We start from the raw sequence: 20847 nt of genomic DNA on the forward strand, positions 1-20847 counted from the left end.
CTGTGGGGAAGCAGCAGGTGGGGCAAAATAACACTCGTGCCATGCACGAGCCTTCTCCCCTGCTGCTCCAGCCCGAGGCCCCTGCCCTGCTTTAACCACAAGCCCTTCCGCTTCCACACGAGGCAAAATGCTTACACACAAAAAGGATCTTGGCTAAAGTATTTGGGTCATCTCTCAAAACGAATAATGCTCATCAAGGATGTTTCAATCATGTAATAGATCTGATGGTAGGCTATCCCTGCTGGAGCTGTCAAGGGTGAACTGCCCTTGTAATGGCTCTCCTGTTGCTGAATAGAAATGTTTCTGTGCTGAAAGAGATGCACAAACTACAGTATTTTTCAAAACCTCATTATAGTCATTTCTTGAAAAGATGAGCTGAAATTTCCATTAAGATATGCTGGGAAACCCATCTGGACATATTCCTGGAAACTGCATAAGGCAAATACTGGACTCTTATCAGGAGTATAAGGCAGGAGGAAGCAGCTGTGCCACCTTCTGAAGGACTTTGGGAAACTCCCTTGGTCTAAGAGCTCTTCAGTGCCCAAAGACGGTCACTGCCATTGCTATTCCGAAGTCAAATTCAGCATCAGAAAGAAAACTTCAAAACCTGTTGCTTCCATGTTCTTTAGAGGAAATAGCTTCTGAATTTCAACATGAGAAGTTCAGAAGAAATTTCCAGAGCTGTTTTCATCTTTACACTGAATTTTTGCACCATTAATCCCTGAGGTTAAAATTTGTGGGCTTAAAAGAATGTAAACCTTTAAAAAAAAAATCAGACAAGTTGATTAAGTATTTATATGCTATACATGCTAGCTTACTTATGCCTGAAATACACGTGTACACAAACACAAGTGAAAGGACAGTAGGTTTTGTACAGAATAGAGATGGATTCTCTGGCAGAGTGAAGGTGACATAGTGAAAGTTGCATGAAAAATACAATTTATCACACTTGTAAACCAGTGAGACACAGTGGTATATAAAAGGCGTTATTATTTTTATTGCACAACCCTTCAAAATCCTCACAAGATTAGGATTTCTTTATGCTGTCCAAAACTTAAAAATAAATCACAGAGTAGGTCTCTGTACAATAAATACGATAGATACTTACGTATGCAAAAGGAAGACTGGGTGCTCTGTGAGGGCATGACTTTGCCTCCCTTGGACTGTAAAATACTGCACATACTTCTTGAGCTAAGTAAACACACACACACACACACACCCCCAGTGAAAGACCCGGGAATTAGGAAAAGGCAGGAGTAAGGGTTTCTGGGCAGCAGTTACTCCTGTTCCTGTGCTTCCCGTGTATTACAGTATAGTTTAAGAAAAAGCACCTTTGCCATAACGGCTCTAGAGAAGATACTGGAAATAACTCTGCCTCTTTTTGGGGAGCTCTGAAGCCCTGACCTGGCCTGGACAGTTTCCCCGGGGCTGCCCCATGCCATGGTGGACTCTGGGAGCACCCCAGCGCCCAGGGGTACCCCCCGACAGCCATGCCCCTGCGATTTGAGGGCTGCAGGACCTGAGCTGGGGTGATAGGTGCTTTTCACAATGGGCAGCCTGTGCTGCAGAGACAGTCCTGCTACCTGGGAGTGCTGATGTGATGGGGACAGGGAAAGGGAAAGTTGGAATCAGCACGACCAGGTGCAACAGCAGTAAAAATGTCCTGCAGGAACGTAGGGCAGGGCTGGGTTGCACTAAGGAAGGGTCATTATTTCAAGTGCTTCCTGTCTTGCAAGATTTGGTTTACCTAAGGGCTACGCCCGGGACTTAAACCAAGAAATACCAAGAGAAACAGCAGACTCTTTCAGACCAACATTTTTTTAGAGCAAAACAATGACACTCTGGGTGTTCCTCGCTATGAAGGAGAGAGGAACAAGAGAGTGCCTGACATGTAGGACACGAGATGCAAAGACCAGTTGAGTCTGATTTTCAGGACTATAAGAGACATACATGGCAAAAGGATTTCTGAAGACTTCAAGTGCAGAAAAAGATCCTGGCATGAAGCAAACTCTGAAGACTTTGGTTTAGGACTTTGTGCTTAAAGTAGCAGCAGGAAGCCCCTGAAAGATGATATTACACAATGTACCTGCTGGATGACATGTAGATTGGGAACCATACAAGAAAAGCAAGGTACTTGCACTGCTTTTCTGAAAACTCTATTTGGATTTATTCAAACTTACATCACTTTTTATTTAGTCTTGTTTATAATGCATATACTAACAGTTGTGGTTTTCCACTGATTTTGAATGCCTTACACTAGTATCCCTGTTGTAATAGCGTCCCCAGAAAAACCATTGCTAAAGAGGCAATATTTTCAAGAAAATTTCTGCAGTGACTATGCCTTCTAGCTAGGTAGTGGGAGGAATGAAAACAAAAGCAATTGAAATTATTTGGGGAAAAAATGGAGTTCTGACTTTGAAGGAACCTCAGAGTCAGCCTCCTCCCTGTACGCAGTTCCCAGATCTGGCCATACCAGATGAAAACCCCCAGAAAACAGGGTCTGGACAGTTAAGGAGTGCTCCAGCGAGGGGATGGGGTTCTAGGCAGGTGAGCCAGCACGATCTCAGGCAGCATTCACCATCTGTGTGCATGTCCAAATTTGGGGAAAGTCCAACTGAAGGCAAGATGTTTCACATCTACAAATTGTGACACACACGTATTTCTCCAGACTGCCATCCTGCTCTGTTTCCAACATGTCTATAAATCTTCCATTGCTTTCTTGCCCCTCTGTGATAACAGGTCTTAATCTCATGTTGCAACTCTTGCCAGCTCCTACCTTCTGATGTGCAGACATGTTTCCACTGAAATCAATGAGAATTCAAAGTCCAGAATTTGGCATATGATCTATCCTGAAAAAAATGGGCATTGGCAAGTCAAAAAGCTAAGATCTTTCTTTCAAACTCATCTGAATAAGGAATACATTCTTCCAGTAAATTCAGTATCAGACTCAATCTACTGACTAAACTTATCATTGGTTTCAAAAAATATTCCCAACTAAGCAGTAAAAATAGCTTTTACTAGCAAAAAGCCACTTAACCATCTTCAAAGTTCAGTGGTATATCCTGTGGCTTACCAAACTTAGGTGGAATTTAGGTGATGTTCACAGGTATTGAATTTACAGGTGAAGCATATTAACATTTAAAGCTCAAAGAACCAGAAAAATCAACTTCTCACAGGAATCCCCCAGACACTGGTGTTTAACAAGCACATATGGTCTCCACATAGTGACCCTAACATCAGCTATGATGGCTATAAACCAAAGGTAGGGCCCATGAAGTAAGTGAGGATATACTGCCCCAGAACTGGGGAAACCTAAGTGTGTGGAGGACCTTCAACTCATACCTACATTAAAAAGCTGGTTTGTGTGTGCCTGGCTCGTGCTCGGCTGCAGCACAGAGTAGTTTGGCAATGGTTGGCTTTGCCATCTTGAGGCAAAAGTGTTTCCACTGACAGTTTCTAAGGGTCCCGCTGTCTGTAGGTCTGCCTTGATATTCAATCCAAAAGCAACACTGTGTCCTCAGTGATGTTTGAGAGCATACAAGGAAGAGGGAGGTTTAATCATGTTAGTACTGGACAAGCGCTTGAAGGTTTTTTGGTTTGTAGGTAGCACATCTTGAGGGTAGCAGGCATGTCCGTGCGCAGATTCAGATTTCCTTTTCATATCCTCCAACAAAGGCAGAAGTGTGAACAAGGCACTCGCACTGCCTTCCCCTGCAGGATGCCCAGGTCCCTCACGGCCTCCCACAGCACAGGGAAAGGAGCAGGGAGGGAGGGATGTTCAACACTGTACAGAGGCGGCTGGGGCTTCTGGCATCCCTCTTCCCTGGGCAGCTGGGCATTGACACAGGACACGCACACACTCCTCCTGGCAAACTCCCCCTTAACTTCAGCAGGAGAAGGATGAAGTCCTTAAGTCTGACTGCAATAGAAAGCAGAAATTTGCTTAGAAGCCGCTTTGGGTTTGTTTCTCGAGCTTTATCCTTGACGTACATGACTTCTAGGCAAGTAGCGATACAAAAGAGCCAGTACTTTATTCGTCATCAGGCTTTTGGAGTAGTGTGTTTGCCCTGACAGGGAGAAGCACTGCTGCTGTGTGCAAGAGTATCCAGCTGCACTAATTTAGCTGGGTTATGTGCTGTAATCCATGTAACAGCATTAGCCCAAAAAACTTCAAAGCACTTCACAGTTGTGCCAGTAATGAAGTTCCTGGCACTGCAAACGAAGTGGAAAAAAAAAAAGAGATTCCTCAGCATAAAGCACAGTAAGAGAGAAAGGCTGCAGGAAGGAAAACCCTGCTACCAATTCTATTTCTTTCAAGATGCGCTATTGGCATTGAACACAACAAAAGGCTGAGGAATATTTTACAAGTGTAATTTGGGTACTGGTGTGATTCTGTGCCCTCGTTTTCCCTCCTTAGAAATCAAAAATATCAACGTATGAGAAGATGTGGGCGTTCATGAGCAGCAGGCAGCAAACAGCGCTGGTGAAGAACAACGACGAGGGAATCCAGCGTGTGCTCACAACGGACTACGCGCTGCTAATGGAGTCGACCAGCATAGAGTATGTGACTCAGAGAAACTGCAATCTCACCCAGATCGGGGGGCTCATTGATTCAAAAGGCTACGGCGTGGGAACCCCTATTGGTAAGATACTTTCCAGCACAAGTGGTGTGGAGCACTCCCAGCAATGTCCCCTTCAGAAGTTTAGATGGCCATTTGAATTGTGTCCTAGTCTTTTAGAAACCTTCCTCATCGAAACAGACCCTAGGAGCCTCCTTTTAGGCAAAACATCTACTCTTCCCCTACTCATCTTCAAGCCGTATCTACAAGCAAGAGGGAATATAGCAGTGCAGGCTACATCTGCAGAACGAGGTCGAGTGACCTGCTTGCCTTCTGGAGCATCCCATTCATAGCAAACTGGGTATCCTCTGTGCCCCTCGAGGTGCAAGTCGCTCTACTGAAATTCAGTTTAGTTTGAGAAATCAAGTAGTGTCTCTGGGAAAATGGAAGTGGGCAGGATAAATGTGATGTCCAATGTATGCATCCCAAAGAAAGCTGCATGAAAGGAGATGAATTTCTGATCTATTTCATGACCTCAGAGCAACACATAAGAACAGCGAGAAGCAATTGCAAAGTTCTGCATCTGCATCAGGGATTTCAGTGTTTTGAGCTAAGCAGAGTCTTAAGACTCCCAATCTCTGCGAACTCTTTCCACTAGACCTTTTTTAGCATATCCAGTGTCCTTTTCAAGATTTTCTGATTGTAGAGGATTAGAAAGTGTGTAAGTTTTTTGTGCTTTGCTTTTCTGAATTATCAGCACTGGGCAGCCAGGTCTTTTTCTTGTATAATATATTTCTCCATACTGCTCACATATGCATTTACCATGCCACGCTCAGTTAATAGCTATGCAATTTTATTGTTTTCAGGGGAATTATTCAAGGCAATATCAGTTTACACAGATATAAGAGATGAAGCATTTGGTCCATCGGTTTCTTGGTATACCAGATATAAATAAGGGAGAAACTCCACTGCACTTTGAACTGTGATTATCTATGCTACTGAGTGCCTCAGACAGATTGTCATATAGATAACATTTTAAGTATACTTTTCCACTGGCTATGTGAGAACAACCATCTTACCCTGAGGACAATGATACAAAAGCTAAAATCCTGAATAAAGATAAATGTACGGCAAGAGTTTCATTGCAGTTATAAAGCTGCCACACTTTGAAACAAGAACAATGAAGGAATAATTGAAACAGATGGTAATCTTCAGAGAGAGTGCATCCATTGGAAATACAGCTGTGAAATATGTTTATAAGATGTTTCTTGTATGATAAATATGCCTTAATTTTTTTCTTAAGGAAAACCAGCAAGATTCAGGGGAATAGATATCTCCAAGCACTGTGGAATAATTCAGTGTGATCAGGCATCTTAAATTTTTAAAAGATTGATTTCATAAACAAGATAAGCTATGGACATCCTTCAACTATTCAGATGGACCCCAAAGGCTCATTGTTTTTCTCATAGCATTCAAGATTATTGATTGCAGAAGCTGTAAAAAAAAAAAAAAAGACGACTTGTTTGTGACCTTCAACACCAAAGTTTCAGCAGGTCTTAACTGGTCTGCATTCATTCCTTCAGGAGAAGGCACAACCACACAGCTAGGTTTTGCAGCAGCAAAAGTATGCCTCAAGCTCCAAAATTCCCAGTGAATGACCTGAATACCATCACCATTTGGCTCCCAAAGAAACAGGAAGAAGAATTTTTAAAAGTTCTTCTATGAATCCAGGAAATGTACTATTGTATTTATCAGAGCACCTTCTGCAAGTAAAGGATTACAGATATAGGCTGTCTTCCTACTTCTTTGTGCTGCATTAGGTTAAAGGACATTTAGGCATATCAGCAAACATCTCCATTTACATTTATTACGGAGCCGATGGGTCACAAAGAGGAGGGTTTTCAGCAGATTCTTGGCAAAAACCATTACTAATGAGAAATCTGCAGCAGCCGGTGGTGAACTGAATGCACTCTGGAAGTACTGCTGTAGCAAAAGCACCTCTAAGCAAAACCTGTGCAAAATGTCACCCTGGGAGGAATCCGGTTGAAGAAAGCAACGTTATTATAGGTGTCAGGACAGGTATTAATTCTAGTATCCCTGCCAGTGCTGATGCTAGTAATTCTAACACTAATGCTATTACCAGTTACTTGGGAAACTGCTAAGAAAGAAGATAGATGCATTTCTTGGCCTGAGAGGTAGGTTGTTAATAGCTCAGAAGCCATAAATGATATGCTGAATATTCAAAGAGGTGTTGAGATGGATTTGTGTGCGGTTTTAGTGCTCACCAATAAAACATTACCAATCCAACACTCCACGCACACTTGACAAACTTTAAAAGCATGTGTAGAAATATAGATGTACCTGTTACCCTCAAGATGAATTGTGATAATCCTGCTGGCAACATAAACATCACAAGAAAGAATGAAGATCCCCACAAATCCTGCGCTGTGACTCAGGCTGCTTCACTTCACCTAACAGCTACGTCCTTCCAGACAAGGGAAAATAGATGAGTCCTACAACCTAAAAGGCTCCAGCTATCAGGGTGACAAACCTCTCCTAAGGTAGAAGCAATTCTGCTCTTTCTTCTGAGAGGCGCTGCTGTTTTCAGTGGCAATAATTCTCTTCTCTGTGTAAAGACAGTTTTGAAGGTGTTTTGGTTTTGTTTTCTGTTGTGCTTATTTTTGGTTCATTAATAGCATGCATAGAAATCATCTATTCTTAGAGCAGGCGTATTTTCCTTTCAAAGCTGGCTACCTCAAGCAGTGGCTGCTGATTGCTGGCTTCCCAGATGGACTTTGTACAATCTGACACATGTCTCTTGGCATCTGTGGTCACAGCATGTCCTAGTGCTGGCAGTAAGATACACTGAAAAATAGCTGAGTGTTGGCACAACAAATGAAGAACTGCAATGTTTTTCACACTGATTCTCCTCAGACAATGCTGCGGGCCAAAGGAAATGGAAAGCAGAGGGAGGAACTTGTATTCATGGTACAATTATTTTTAATAATATCCTGCATGGCAATATAAGAAAGAAAACTGAAGCTGTGAGGCCAAATTTCCAAGGCTATTTAGATGCATTAAGACATAAAAGTGGTGCCTAGTGAGATTTTTCTTAAGTGTCCATGTCTATGTGTACCACACTATCACTGAAATTGTGGCACACGTTCTGCCTTAAAAGTTTGTTTACCTTGATCGGATTGAGAATTGCAGCTGCTTTAATTTGCAGCAAAATGTGACTTTTGGTGAAATGACAGCTTAAGAAAATAGTCTTATTAATGTGCTAAAGGAGAGGAAAGGGTGGATGGTAGTTAGCTACATGGACAAAGGACTGGTGACACTGTATGTCAGCTCAGACACTGAATGATTCCAATTGTAGGAAGTCCAACATGGCAGGATTTGGGGGCACATAATGTGCCATTAGAGCCAAAGAGCCTTTCTTGTAACTCTCTCCTGCTTGCTATCACAAAATCCTTTCTCCATAAAGAAAAGTCTCTCTCGCAATGCCAAAACCAACTTCCACGTATCTATTATAATTAACACCAGGGTTTCTGCTATTATTGTTGATAACTTCAGCTTCTGGCAACGTGGGAAAAGATAACTGATAGCAATTTTCTTTAACTAGGCACTGCTCCAGAAGTGGGGTGAGGGGCACACCTCTCCCTTGTCCCCCTTTAGGGCTACAGACTTCTGCTTCGGCAACAGCACAAGTTGGCTGAAGGGACTTACAGGCGGCAGAGATTTTGGAAGATGGAGAGCCAGAGCAGACTGCGTGAGAGGCAAACCTAAACAGATTGAACTGCTCAACGTGACCCCGCTGTTTGCCAGATACTGTACATGCCCATTAATGCTGCTGAGCCTGAAGACACATCATTTAGCAAGCTGTTGGCCTGCAAATAAAAAGCAAAAAATAGTTGCTATTTTCAGTTTGCAGTGCCAATATAGTTGCAAGTCACGGAAAAAAAGACTTGGATGCCTTGTGTTCTTATAAGCCGTGAGGTAGCTGAAGTGGAGTTGTGGGCTTACGCAGGTATAAATGAGGAGAGGATGTATCTGACTGACTGTGGGCTTTTCTTAGACAGCTACTCATTTTACATGCAGTAGGAAAAATAAACAGATGTTGAAGTAAATAGAAGAGATGCAAAGCTGAAGGTCTCAAAGGATGCTTAAAGCAATATTCAAACTTGATATGAAGGAATTACTTAGGAAGAAAACCCACTGCCAAAGCTTAAATAAACCTCAGTAGGAGACTCTAGAAATTATAATGAATTTTCAAACAAGTAATGGGACCGAAGGAGCTTTCTGCTTTCCAGTCCCCGGGGCAGACACCAATAGATAGTCCTCCTCCCCCTTCCAGCTAAAGAGAAACCAAGACTTTCTAGATGGAATAATGAATCTTGTGATAAGGGAGCACTTTTGCTTCAGGAGGCAGCAGCTTGCTCCCTCCCTGCCTTCTCTTTGCTGCAACTGGCACTGATGGGCCTTGCTCTCACCTTGCAGGGTCTCCTTACCGAGACAAGATCACCATCGCCATCCTCCAGCTCCAGGAGGAGGGAAAGCTGCACATGATGAAGGAAAAGTGGTGGCGAGGCAATGGCTGCCCCGAGGAAGACAGCAAAGAAGCCAGTGCTCTCGGGGTGGAGAATATCGGGGGCATCTTCATAGTGCTCGCTGCAGGGCTTGTTCTTTCAGTGTTTGTAGCCATTGGTGAATTTATATATAAATCAAGGAAAAACAGCGATATTGAGCAGGTGAGTCATCCATTTCCAGCTTGCTTATGTTTCTGGGAGGCTGAGGGTTGTGGATGTGGAGGTGACTGCATTACATGTCTCTTTGCTGGCATGCAGATTTTGTATTGCTGAACTCTCACCATGCGTCTCTGGCACTAAAGACAAATAATTTATTAAAAAGAACAGAGAAGCACCTCGTCCACAGTCCAATTAGTGCTGCTTAGTATGGCAGTGCAGAACAAGAGCAATTAAATTCTCAAACAGTTTTTGTTTGATCTTTAAGACTTCAACTATAAATTATGTTGGAAAGGAATAAAACACAACTGGATATTTTTTTTTTATATGGCATTAGCATCAGCCCTTTGAGTAACAGCAAGAATGTACTTCCAAATCTGCAAGTGTAATTTTTCTCTTGCTCTAGAAGGCATTTTTTTCACAGCCAGGCATTTACACACTGTGTTGAAGCATGCACTTCAAAGCAGGGACACCTACTGAAAGGTGATGGATGCCACAGTAAAGTAAGATTATGGAGCCAAAGAAATTCTGGTAATAGCTCCACTGAAGCGTAATAAGCAATATAAAAGGGCAGAGGGAAAACAAAGGAAATGCTGTGTATAAATCATGCCTTGAGTATTACAGCAGTTTGTGAGATAGAATCAATCATTAAAATAGAGTGTAAACACCTGTTTACTGAACCATCAGCCGCTGCAAAAGAAACAAGGCATGAGCAGCAACTTGGAGTCTGTTCCTGAATTTTTCTGCCAACCCTCTTACTCTGGCTGCCTTCCCTGGTGCTGGTTTGGTTCTGGCCATGTCCTAGACCCTGATGTGGCCCTGTTTGCCTCAACTGCTATAGCTGCCCTGATCCTCTTCGCTTCAACAGGACTTAGCGTAGGGACGAGGGTCAGATTGAACTGCAGGATCAGTGGCCCCTGATGCAATCACCAAGAGTAGGGTTCCTCTCACCTCACTTCAGGCTTCTAGACACGAGGCATCTACTTTGAAGTGAGTTGTTTAAGCCCACTTTGCACTTTTATATGGGAAAGGCAATTCATCCTCTTCATCCAAGGTGTAGTTCTGCAAGGCTGATGACACAAATGCCAGAAATTACTATTGAGAAAAATAACCTTAACAAAGGCAGCAGGGATGAGTGGGAGGAGAAGAAGAGCATTTTGCACTTGGTCTCAGAGGTGCAGTTTGCACTGCGTACAGCAGTGGTGCTGGGACGTGAGAGGGATTGACACCTGAGTAAAAACAAGCAGCCAGGGCTGAGGGCATCATGAGGACAACATCTGGTTTTGGATAGGATAAATCACCTGTATCTCCTTGCTGCTGGTAAGGGATCGCCATAAGCTAAGGCTACACACCTGCTGTACAGACAGCTGAAAAGAAGTGAGCTGAATCCTACCATGCATCTTCATTTTCCAGATGGCACTTGGTATTATTTTGGGTCCATGACACCTAATGTCAGTGGACTTGGTCTTCACAGTATCCTGAGGGAGAGGGCAGCTCCTGACCGTGCAGACATCTCCACATGTGCCTGAGCAAGCCCTATTAAAGGCAATGGCACTGTCTACAAACAACAAACGCAGTTCGCGTAGAGCAATATTGCAGGAGATATTAATCAAAGTGTCCCTGTCTTGGAATAAATCAGACGTAAAGGATGAAAGTATTTTGCACATATTGCAGCTTTCTGATTAGTATTTTAACCCTGTAGAACAGTTTTAGCACAAAATGTATAAAGAATGCATCCATATCTTTGTTTCATTCATGTCTCAGGAGATCTTTCACTCAAATATGTTTTGGAGAACAGTTGCAGCTAATTAAAATGTTTAGTATAAATGCTAATATGGTGCAGAATATCCTGGAAACTCTTCAGGAGTCTGGGAAAGGCAATGCATTCCTGGAGTGATAATTAAAGTAGACCTAAAACTTTACATCATGAGGGAGTGTTAATTTACTTAGCAATATGTTGGGTGAATAACACAGTATTTAGGGATACATATATACATATAACATTTCTGAAACTGTGCTACTGTTTCACAGCAATGTGTTGCTTATTACAGGCAGTCTCTTAATAATTAAAATCTTTAAGTGAGTTAATGTGGCAACATCATACTTCTCCAGAAGTAATTTTACAGACAGTAGAACACCAGCGATTCCAGTGTTACTTTTTGATTTCTCTCAGCTTGTTTTATTTTTATTCTGGTGAAATAAGAAGCTTAGATGGAAAATGCTATACAGTGTATATTATCACTAAGCTAATCCAAAGCATGAGCTGAATACAACCTATGACTTTTCTGTTTTCCTTAAATGGAATCTCCTTTGATTTGAATAGCTTTTGAATCTCATTCTCATGTTTGTTTTTAATTTTACTTCTTTCATTTATTTATTTAATCCATTTTTCTTTTCTTGCATGCAAGGCCTTTTGTTTCTTTTATGGACTACAGTGTAAGCAAACCCATCCGTCCAACTCCACCTCTGGCACCACCTTATCTACGGAGTTAGACTGTGGCAAGTTAATCCGAGAGGAGCGAGGGATTCGAACACAGCCCTCAATTCACACTGTATAGTCAGGAAAGAAAAAAGGTGTGTCTGATGGAAAGCATTAAACTTAAACAGTGCACATAATGGCAAAAGTTGTACTCACCAACACATAGTTAATGACTTCAAAGTGCCTCTTGCTTCAGCAGGAGATAAGTTTATCTAACACAAATTGTTGAAGTCCTGGAAATTTGGGCAGTTTAAATGCATATCACAGAAAATAATTACACCTACAGTGAAGAGTGAGTGCAATAGACTAATAGATTTTAAGAGTTATCAGTCTCTATGTACATTGTCATCTTGTGATTACATGGGGTAATTCACCTTTTCCAGGTAAGAAAAATTATTTACCTCCTTTTCATCTCCTACCAAACCTGAGTAAACCAATGTCAGTCTCATTACTAAAAGCATGGAGAAATATTTTGCTTGGTCTCGTCTGAAGCATTTTGCAAGTGGGCCAGGCAGTTCTTTATAAATCTCAGAAAATAACCTGCAGGGCTCCATTAACTTTCTGAACCCCTATTATAAGCAGCCAGAGATTTTTTAGCTGGCATATCTTATTCCCAGTGTCAATATTTAATGAATTTTAATTCATCCATTTAAAATTCATTAGCCAAAGCCTCCAAGTAACTATCATAGCACAAAATCATATCTATCAGTTAAATTTTATGCCATGTAACCATTAACATTTAAGAACGTATTCAACAAAAGCACCCTCAGGCACTCCCAGTATATACCTTTCACAGAATAAATCCATTGACTTGGCTTGAGCAATTCATGATGTTCACTATTGTAAGGCTTTGTAACATAGAAAACTCCTTTATGGCAAAATCAGGATATCAATTTATATCAAACAGTGAAGCCTTGGCATTGCTTTGCATATTGAAATGCACAAGGAAACTTCTGTGTAGGAGGTTGGCACTGGATGTTTTTAGTACCCTGGAAGGATAACAGTTTGATTTCCTCTAATCCTCAGCTAGTCTGGGTACTGACAGGGCAGGAGACAATGGACTGGATCTGTTGTTGCCACCAAAAACCATATGATGACAATCTGAGATACACAAAATGTATAGAAATGCCAGCTCGTAGGATGTCATGAACCACAGCAAACCACCATGTTTTCAAAACCTGATTACCTTTTACCTGTATTTCATTATATCCCAGCTTACCACCAGTTTCACCAATTCGTTTCCCACCCCTCACACCTAATTTATGTTTTCTTGCCCGCTGCAGTTCCTCCTCATCAAACAAGTTAATGATCTGTTTTATTGAGGGGCCATTTCTGGACTCTGCTGCAATTAGAAAACTTGTTCGAGTGGATGCCTTCACACTCAGTCGCTGAAGTGCTGCAGCGAACCTCTGCTCTGCTCTTGAATTGTTTCTCTCATACCTGGCTCCTGAGAAAAGCCAGACCATACAGTGACCTGTGTTTTCCTTCTATTCACGTTACAATTTTTGGTCAGCATTATTTATGCTGGCAGTAAGCTTAACTATTTTTTGCAACGAAGTTGAACTGCTCGTAGCTAGGCTATACCAATTCTTCTCTGCCAGTGCTTATCCGTGTACGTGAGTGTGCTCTGCTCCAGGTGCTGCAAGAAATTGTCTTGCTCAAAATGGCATTTTAACTTGTTTGAATAAGGCCTTGAAAGCTTTCGTTCTTCATAAAATGAGCCTTCTTACCAGCAAAGACCTGAATTAGATCTTCTGTATCCCTGATTTAAGAAAGCACTTTTGTTTGCAGTTTCCCAGTAGAAGAGACTTAAATCTAATTAAATTCAGCTTCTCTCAACACTCAGAGGAGAAGGAAAATTCCTCATGTGTTTATCTCCATCATTGCTCTACGCAAGAAGTCCTCTGGGTTGCAGCTTCGACCAGTTTTCTAATCACTTTTCAGAGGAATGCAGAATCCAGAAATTTTCTGTCACTTTTTAGGTAAACATTTTCATATCTGTCAAGGAAACAGTCACATTGTTAGTAACAGTCATCGTTTCTCTGTCTAGCTGTCCCCACAGACAACCTCACAGATTTTGGCTTGCCTGTGGGAATTACAAAGCAGCTTCTCCTTCCCGTAACAAAGCTTCATACCTAGCTACAAAAAGTTATTAAAAAGCCTTACTTGCTCCTTAGCAGCTGCACCAGCAGCTGAGGCAATGAAAAGCTGGCATGCCGCCCTAGCACTAACAAATCCATGTTTCTAAAGGCAGTTTTTGCAAGGTTTGCCATGGCTCCAGGAAAAAGCAGGTGCCTTCAGGTTAACAGCAAGATTTAAGGAAGGCATAGCCCCTGGCATCTCCCATGAAGTGCATGGCTCCTGGAAGGACTCCTGCATAGACACACAAGCTTCAAGAAAAGGTGTTAAAGCATTCAAAGATTTTCCATTTATCATCACTCTAAGCTTCTATGACCACTATACTCTGAAATTTGGCCACAAAAAAATAATCTGTTCACAAATACAGATGGTCACCATTGCATCTTCCTAACTTGCAGCCTTGCAACTGCATCCAGGACCCAATAATCAAACTGGATCCTTTCTCAGGTGTGTGTCAGCGCAGGGACCTTGCTGTGCAATCAGCACAGAGCCAACAACTCTGCCTGTGATGGATGAGCTGCAACCGACTCCATCAGGTCTGGTTCTGTGGTACCAGTAAAGCATAGCCAGAGCTATGTGGGGAGAAAAATGGCTATAAGCATACCTTTATGTTATTTTATACTAATTTTTGTTTTGCTGTTGCTGCATTTTAATCAGAACTCCCAATATATTCAAATTAATAAGTGTTTGCAAAAAATGGCATATGATTTGACACACAGAAGCCACCTACCGTTGAAAGCAAAGGCACTGTGAATAAGCTAGTCCCAAGCCATTGCCAGGTTTATTTGGCTGCGGCCAGTGTGCCTACTTTTATTTAGTGGCAGTTCCTGCCCTCATCAAACAGTCTGCAAACCAATTAGGCAAAGATGCAGGGGGAAGGAGAGAGAAAGGACAAGACAAGAGAAGAATGAGAGGAACAAAGGCAATACGATCACCATTTCGGAAAGCCAGGAAGGTGGATTAACACCACGCCTGCACTCCAGAACTAGACCAAGCACAGCAATAATGGTCTCTGTAACTAAATTGATATTTCCTCAAAGTACTGCCATGGTATTGTGTGCTTGTGTCACCTCTCTTGGATCAAAGCCTTGAAGCTTCACAGTTTTAGTTCTTTGGAAAAAAAGGAGGAGGAGAAGGGGGAGAAGGAAGAAATCTCCTATCTCAGTGAGGTTCTTGCAAAACAGAATTTTCTGTGAAGTTGTCAGGTCTGCAAATTCCCCCCTCATCAATGAACATCAGCTTGAGCCCCTCCATTTTCAGGCCATAACCCCACCTCCAAACACAACTGTGGCCATCTGTGCCTTCACTGAGCAGTCCCATTTGTGTTTAGATGGTTTGGGAGACCATCAAGTAGCTTTACTGATTTTTTTTTCTTGTAAAGAAGAAACCAAGAAACAGTTTATATAACTGAGGAAGAGTTAAAATAATCCATAGGTTACCATCATACTGTTTTGGCAATCACTGTTCAATAGACTCTGACAATTTAAAAGACTTAATTTAGTGATCTACTTATGCAATTAGCCATCAGTGACAGAATGCTCAAACAGATTCTTAATGTGCCGCAACAGCAGTTTGCTCACTAGGAGAAACTATTTTGGATATTTTTCCTTTGGTGCACTAGGCACAAACAAATCACTTTTCTTTCAACAGAAGACATATGTCAGTGTCCCAGCTATGGGTCCTTCACAGTGAGGAGGGCACGGCAGAAGAAAAATCCTGACTTCTGCACATCCTTCTCTGTGCCTGAGTTGATCAGGTGTTGTTCCAGAATAAAATCTGGCCAACTTCCTTTGATTTTCATAGTTCCCAGTTCTCCAACACAGTGCACTAGGTTTGGTTTGTCTTTTTTCTTTTTGGTATTTGTTTGGTTTTGCAACGTATTAATAAATACAATTGAAAAGTCTTGTCCCCAGCAGTAGCCCAGCAGCATAAGCAGCAGATCAATAAATCCTGACTACAGATTCTTTTTTTTTTCAGTCTTGTTTCTACTTTATTTTATGTTATTTTCTAAATTCTGAATCTATAATTATCCTAAAGCTTAACACAGTCTTCTGTATGGGAGTGTAAGGAAGAATTTGGGAGCTTCATGACCAAGTTTTATAGCCTGCTGAAATGACTAAAGGGCAAAGAGAAAGTCTCACATCACAAGGAGACCAAAATCTATCCTGTTTTTAAAGGATGACATTTCCTTCTAGCCTCACATGCCATGTCCTGCAGCATTTTGACACTGCTAGAATGAGAAAGTTGAACTGACTGAAAGCAAAATGTTAAACTTATTACTCTGTTGTTAAATGTATTGCTCTGTGCCTACTCTGCTCTCATTCTGGGCAAGACCTCAAAAGTGGACTTAACAGCATGTAAAAAAATAGGTTTTTAAAGAAACCCTTTTAGTCTGGCTATCTGAATATGAGACTAAAAGAACAGTATATTACCCTTTTAAATGGAATTTTAATGTCACCATCCTCTTTTTAAAGGCTACTGTAATTATGCTACAGGCATGGTGCTGTTCAGAGGGCTGTCTTGGGAGTCCCCACTGAATGTGTTCCTTGTCCATGATTTTCCTGTAAATCCTACAGCATTCTGGCTGAGTTTGTACTCACTCTGTACCACAGTTTTCTACTGCTTGAAAAGTTCAGGGCAATTCCAGTTTTCAGACATCTGTTCAGTTTCCTAATTGCATGCACAAGCTTGGAGATAAATAGGATTTTGAGCTATGCTTCCTGGGGCTTAAAAGAAAGTTCACATGTAACTGTCCTTCTAATGATTAACCAAACCCCTGAAAGTTCAAAGTATCATCTCGGGTTGCTCTTTTAGACCATCTGAAGCTCTGTGTGAAGGCAAAGGGACAGAAAGACCTGTGTCTCCCAGGTTTTTAATGCTCTTTGCCACCTCCAACTGGTTTTCTCAAAGGTGGTAGGATCTCAGACACAGGAATATGCACAAAATCAATGAGAGGCGTAGTTATGTCCATAACCATTGGAATATCTTTGAAGTTTTAGTCCAGGGTCTATAAGTCTACATTTAATTCATTGCTTCAGGTTGACAAAACTCATACCAATGGTTTTTAAGTCCCTCAAAACTAAGCGCAAAGTAACCATAAAAGTAAAACTGCTTTTGTGCTTTCACAAAGCCAGGAGCTGGAGCTTCACGGTGTAAGACCCTGGAAGCTATCACTGTAAACCCTCCTCCTCTCCCTCTCCCAACCCACCGTCTCTGTAGGATGGCCAAGCCCATTCCCATGCGTGTTGAGTGTGTGTGCTCCGACCTCTATCGTGGGTAATCAACCCACTAGGGCCTTGCACTGCCAGGATGGGATAAGAGAGAGTCTCGACAAGGCAGAGCCCTTTCAGATTTTAAATGTCCTACTTCCATACTTTGTGGGTGGATAAACATGATCAGTTTACAGAGAAGATCATCAACAAGAACAGTAGTGTTTTTATATTCAGTTTTAGATGCAACCGCTATTGATGAACAATTAGGCAAAAGTTTAATTCTTAGACAAGACCTAAACATAAGAGCCATTCTGAAGAATAGCTTGAAGTCTTTCTGATAATATTGATTTTAAAATTCAAAACAGAGTTGGAAGTGGAACCAGTGGGCACTTCACAAATCATGTAGTCAGACATTAAAATCCTCACATACTTAATGTCAGCAATATGTTTTCAATATCTATCTGCAGATGTAAAATGATCTTCATGGGACTATTTTGTTGATATGAAATTGAAAGGCATTATGATAATTGCATAGTGTGAATAATATGAATCAGTTTGGAAAATTAAAATACACGGCAGTATTAACAAGGCAGTAGAATGTACTGTTTCATCTGCAGAAATCATCCCTGTATGCACATTGCAGAGACTGACGGCTATTATTGAATACACACATAACATATACGTTAGTAAGAACAACAGGGAAATAAAAATAAAAATAAACCTGATCAATCCTACAAATTGATAATATGATCCTTTCCTTATTTGCCATGGAGTTCTGGAATCTCTCTGTAATCTAGATTTTGAAAGCTCAATTAAAACTAAGATAGTAGAGAGAAATTATCTGTGCTAAGACAGCCACTTAGAGCATACAGTTTTATTATTTTGGAAATAAGTGGTGCTGCTCTCTATAAAAGCCTGCAGCGATATAGAAATAGTGTCTGTGTTAGGATGATACCTGTGTCACCCACTGCTTCCAGAGGGCATGGGGCTGCAGTGGACACCTTTAACTCTAACTCCTGTAATGCTGGAATTCCTGTATTACATTGTCAAAGAGGATATTTAAATGATAATTGCACCAGCAAATTCCTGGCTATTACCAGAGAGTAATTTGAAAAAAAGAGCAGTACACCGCCCTGGCCTATGTCTACTACATTTAGGGGCTGGCATGAATTAATAGTAGCTTAATTTATATATAGTTAAGAATTTTAGATGAACAAAAATCAAGTATCTCAAAGAAAGAGCATATTAAACTATAGATTTAACATACTATGAGATCTTAGCCTGTGTGCAGCCCATCCCACAAATGGACATGATGACATATGCAAGATCATACACATTTAAAATACACACACACACTGATGCACTGATGTCTTGAGCTCATTTAAAGAGCTGGGGTTATGCACGGTATAGGGAGGGTTTATACTGGAGAGGAAGAAGCACGGTGTGGGGGACTCACTTCTCTGGGATTCCTTTGCTACTTTAAACAAATTATTTAATCTTGATCCAGGTTACCATCATACTCTCTTTTGCATTTGAAAATATTCCTCTAGAATAGCTGGCTACTAGGAAAGCTTGGGTTTTCTCCTTTTCAAATAATATATATGTTTTTTTCTTTTTTTAGCCCTGTATAACTTAGATCCCTATTGGAGTATTACTGGTTAAGAACTGGACATTGCTTACCTTGCATTGGTATCACTCTAGAAGGGAAATTGTATTTGATACAGAGAACCATGTCTGTGTGCTATTGCTGTCATTTTACAAGAACTGTAATTTTAACCAGTTGTTTTAAAGCTGGTCAGTTCTGCTGTTCTAGAAAGGGTTTGGTAGGAAGGATTTAATCAACTTGATGAAGGTAAGGTAGTTAAAGCTTTGTTTCACACTGCTACCATCACTTCATTTTATATATAAATAATGTATTTATATATATTTTCATAGAACATTTTTTTTGCATTGCTAGATACTTCCACATAAAGCCTCTTCTGTGGGTTTTTTTTTTGGCGTTACATGTAATTATTCCAGCTGTAGATTTTAAAGGATATTTCCACTTACCTGAAATGTCTTTGTTAATGTTGTGATGGTGGGAAGAACAAAAGATTTCTTCTTTCTTTATAAACTATTCAGCTACCTTATACTTGTGGTATTTTTCTCCTTCAATACACAATATTTGAAAAAGATTCTTTCCAAAGGAAGAAGAGGATTGAAGATTGTGCTATAATTTAGAAATGTCTGTTAATTTTGTGAGGAGAAAATAACTAAACCACAAAGAAATCTTCAAAAATGGTGTTCTTTGTTTTCTCTGGTATGCCCATTTTTTTGTGGCTAAGGTACTTGTGATTTAAAGACGACGACCTTTTTTTCTTTTAAGATCAGGAGGAAATTTACTTACTGAAAAAGGGTAAGTTTTATGATATGAAGCCACCAAAACATCACAAATGTGTCTGTGTAGAATTTCAGAAACATTCATAATCAGCTTTTGTTAAGCCAAAGTTAAATTAAATTCAGAGGAAACCAAGTTAGGCAAAACACATGGCTTATACAGCCTCACCTATTATACTTTAGGGGCTATTCAAAACTGGCAGAACTCAGCAGAGAAGCTTTCTGAGCCCGCCAGTAAGGGCTCAGATCCTTGCTTCTAAAATCCACCATTTATGCAACGGGTATGGTCAAACTCTGCCTTTGATGGGAAGTATTTAATGCCATTTCCCTCTTCCACCAGTGTCTTTCTTTCAATGCGATAATGGAGGAGCTTGGAATTTCACTCAAGCATCAGAAGAAGTTAAAGAAAAGGTCGAGAACTAAGGGGAAATCTTCATTCACAAGTATCCTTACTTGTCACCAGAGGCGGACACTGAGGAAAGAAACCATAGCATGAGCAAGAGAGACCCCTTTGAGGAACTATCAGGAACAAAAAACAAAACAAAAACATTGCTGCCTACAAGTTGATTGTGGTGGGATTTCTGAAATATAGACATTTACCTTGTTCTTCAGAAATTCTCTGTGGTTTCTTTTTTTAAATCTAGAGGTACAACAGTTTAAATGCTCACATAGACTGATGTACTACTAATCATCTGGGAAGTGTCTCACTATTTCTTTTGAGATGGATTTGTATGCTCACCTGTTTTGCACCTCTCTTCCCCTCCCCATGCATTGCTGTATGTGCTTTCTAAATAAATAAATAAACAAGAGACAGGGTTCTTTTTTCCAATAATCTGGGAGTGGAACTTTTTTTTCCCTTTTGAAGAAAAGGCTGCAGTTCTACTGAGCACAGTTGTTTAGAAACCAGGACCCAGACAACTAAAGTAAAAATTCATACAATTAACTCTTACTACAAAAATATATTAAATACAGAAGTTTCCAACAATGAGTTATTTTTTCTGATATCATAAGGAACACTCTTCAGGTTCTTTGCTGTGAGAAATTGTTTTTCCTTATCTTTTCTCTTTTTCATTTGTTTTAAAATACAATTATTAGGTAATGCCATTGCTCCAGGTGCTAGATGTTCAAAAAGAAAAATCAGAAACACAGGGGAAGGCAACATTGACTTTGTCACAACTGCCATATTCTCCAGCTCCTGACACCAGTAAAACAATTCTTGACTTCAGAATGAAAATCCCTTAGAAATTAGAGCCAAGAATATTCAATTTATAACAAATCTTGACCACAAAGATAACAACATCTCACAGGAATACAGCCAATGCTCAGGAATTGAAAGCTTT

At 40.7% G+C, this 20847-nt stretch overlaps 1 protein-coding gene across 1 annotated transcript in view; it reads left to right on the forward strand.

Annotated features, from left to right (window-relative positions):
- Positions 1-20311, forward strand: part of GRIK1 (glutamate ionotropic receptor kainate type subunit 1) — a 174289-nt gene extending 153978 nt beyond the window's left edge. Inside the window, exons 15-17 of the mRNA XM_075033844.1 lie at positions 4418-4643; positions 9057-9307; positions 19848-20311. Of these exons, the coding sequence (XP_074889945.1) occupies positions 4418-4643; positions 9057-9307; positions 19848-20003 (633 nt within the window). The 3' untranslated portion in view covers positions 20004-20311. The remainder of the gene's footprint in view (positions 1-4417; positions 4644-9056; positions 9308-19847) is intronic.
- Positions 20312-20847: the final 536 nt, after the last annotated feature.

The sequence above is a fragment of the Buteo buteo genome, chromosome 8 (genome assembly GCF_964188355.1).
Source record: "Buteo buteo chromosome 8, bButBut1.hap1.1, whole genome shotgun sequence".
NCBI classification, from domain to species: domain Eukaryota; kingdom Metazoa; phylum Chordata; class Aves; order Accipitriformes; family Accipitridae; genus Buteo; species Buteo buteo.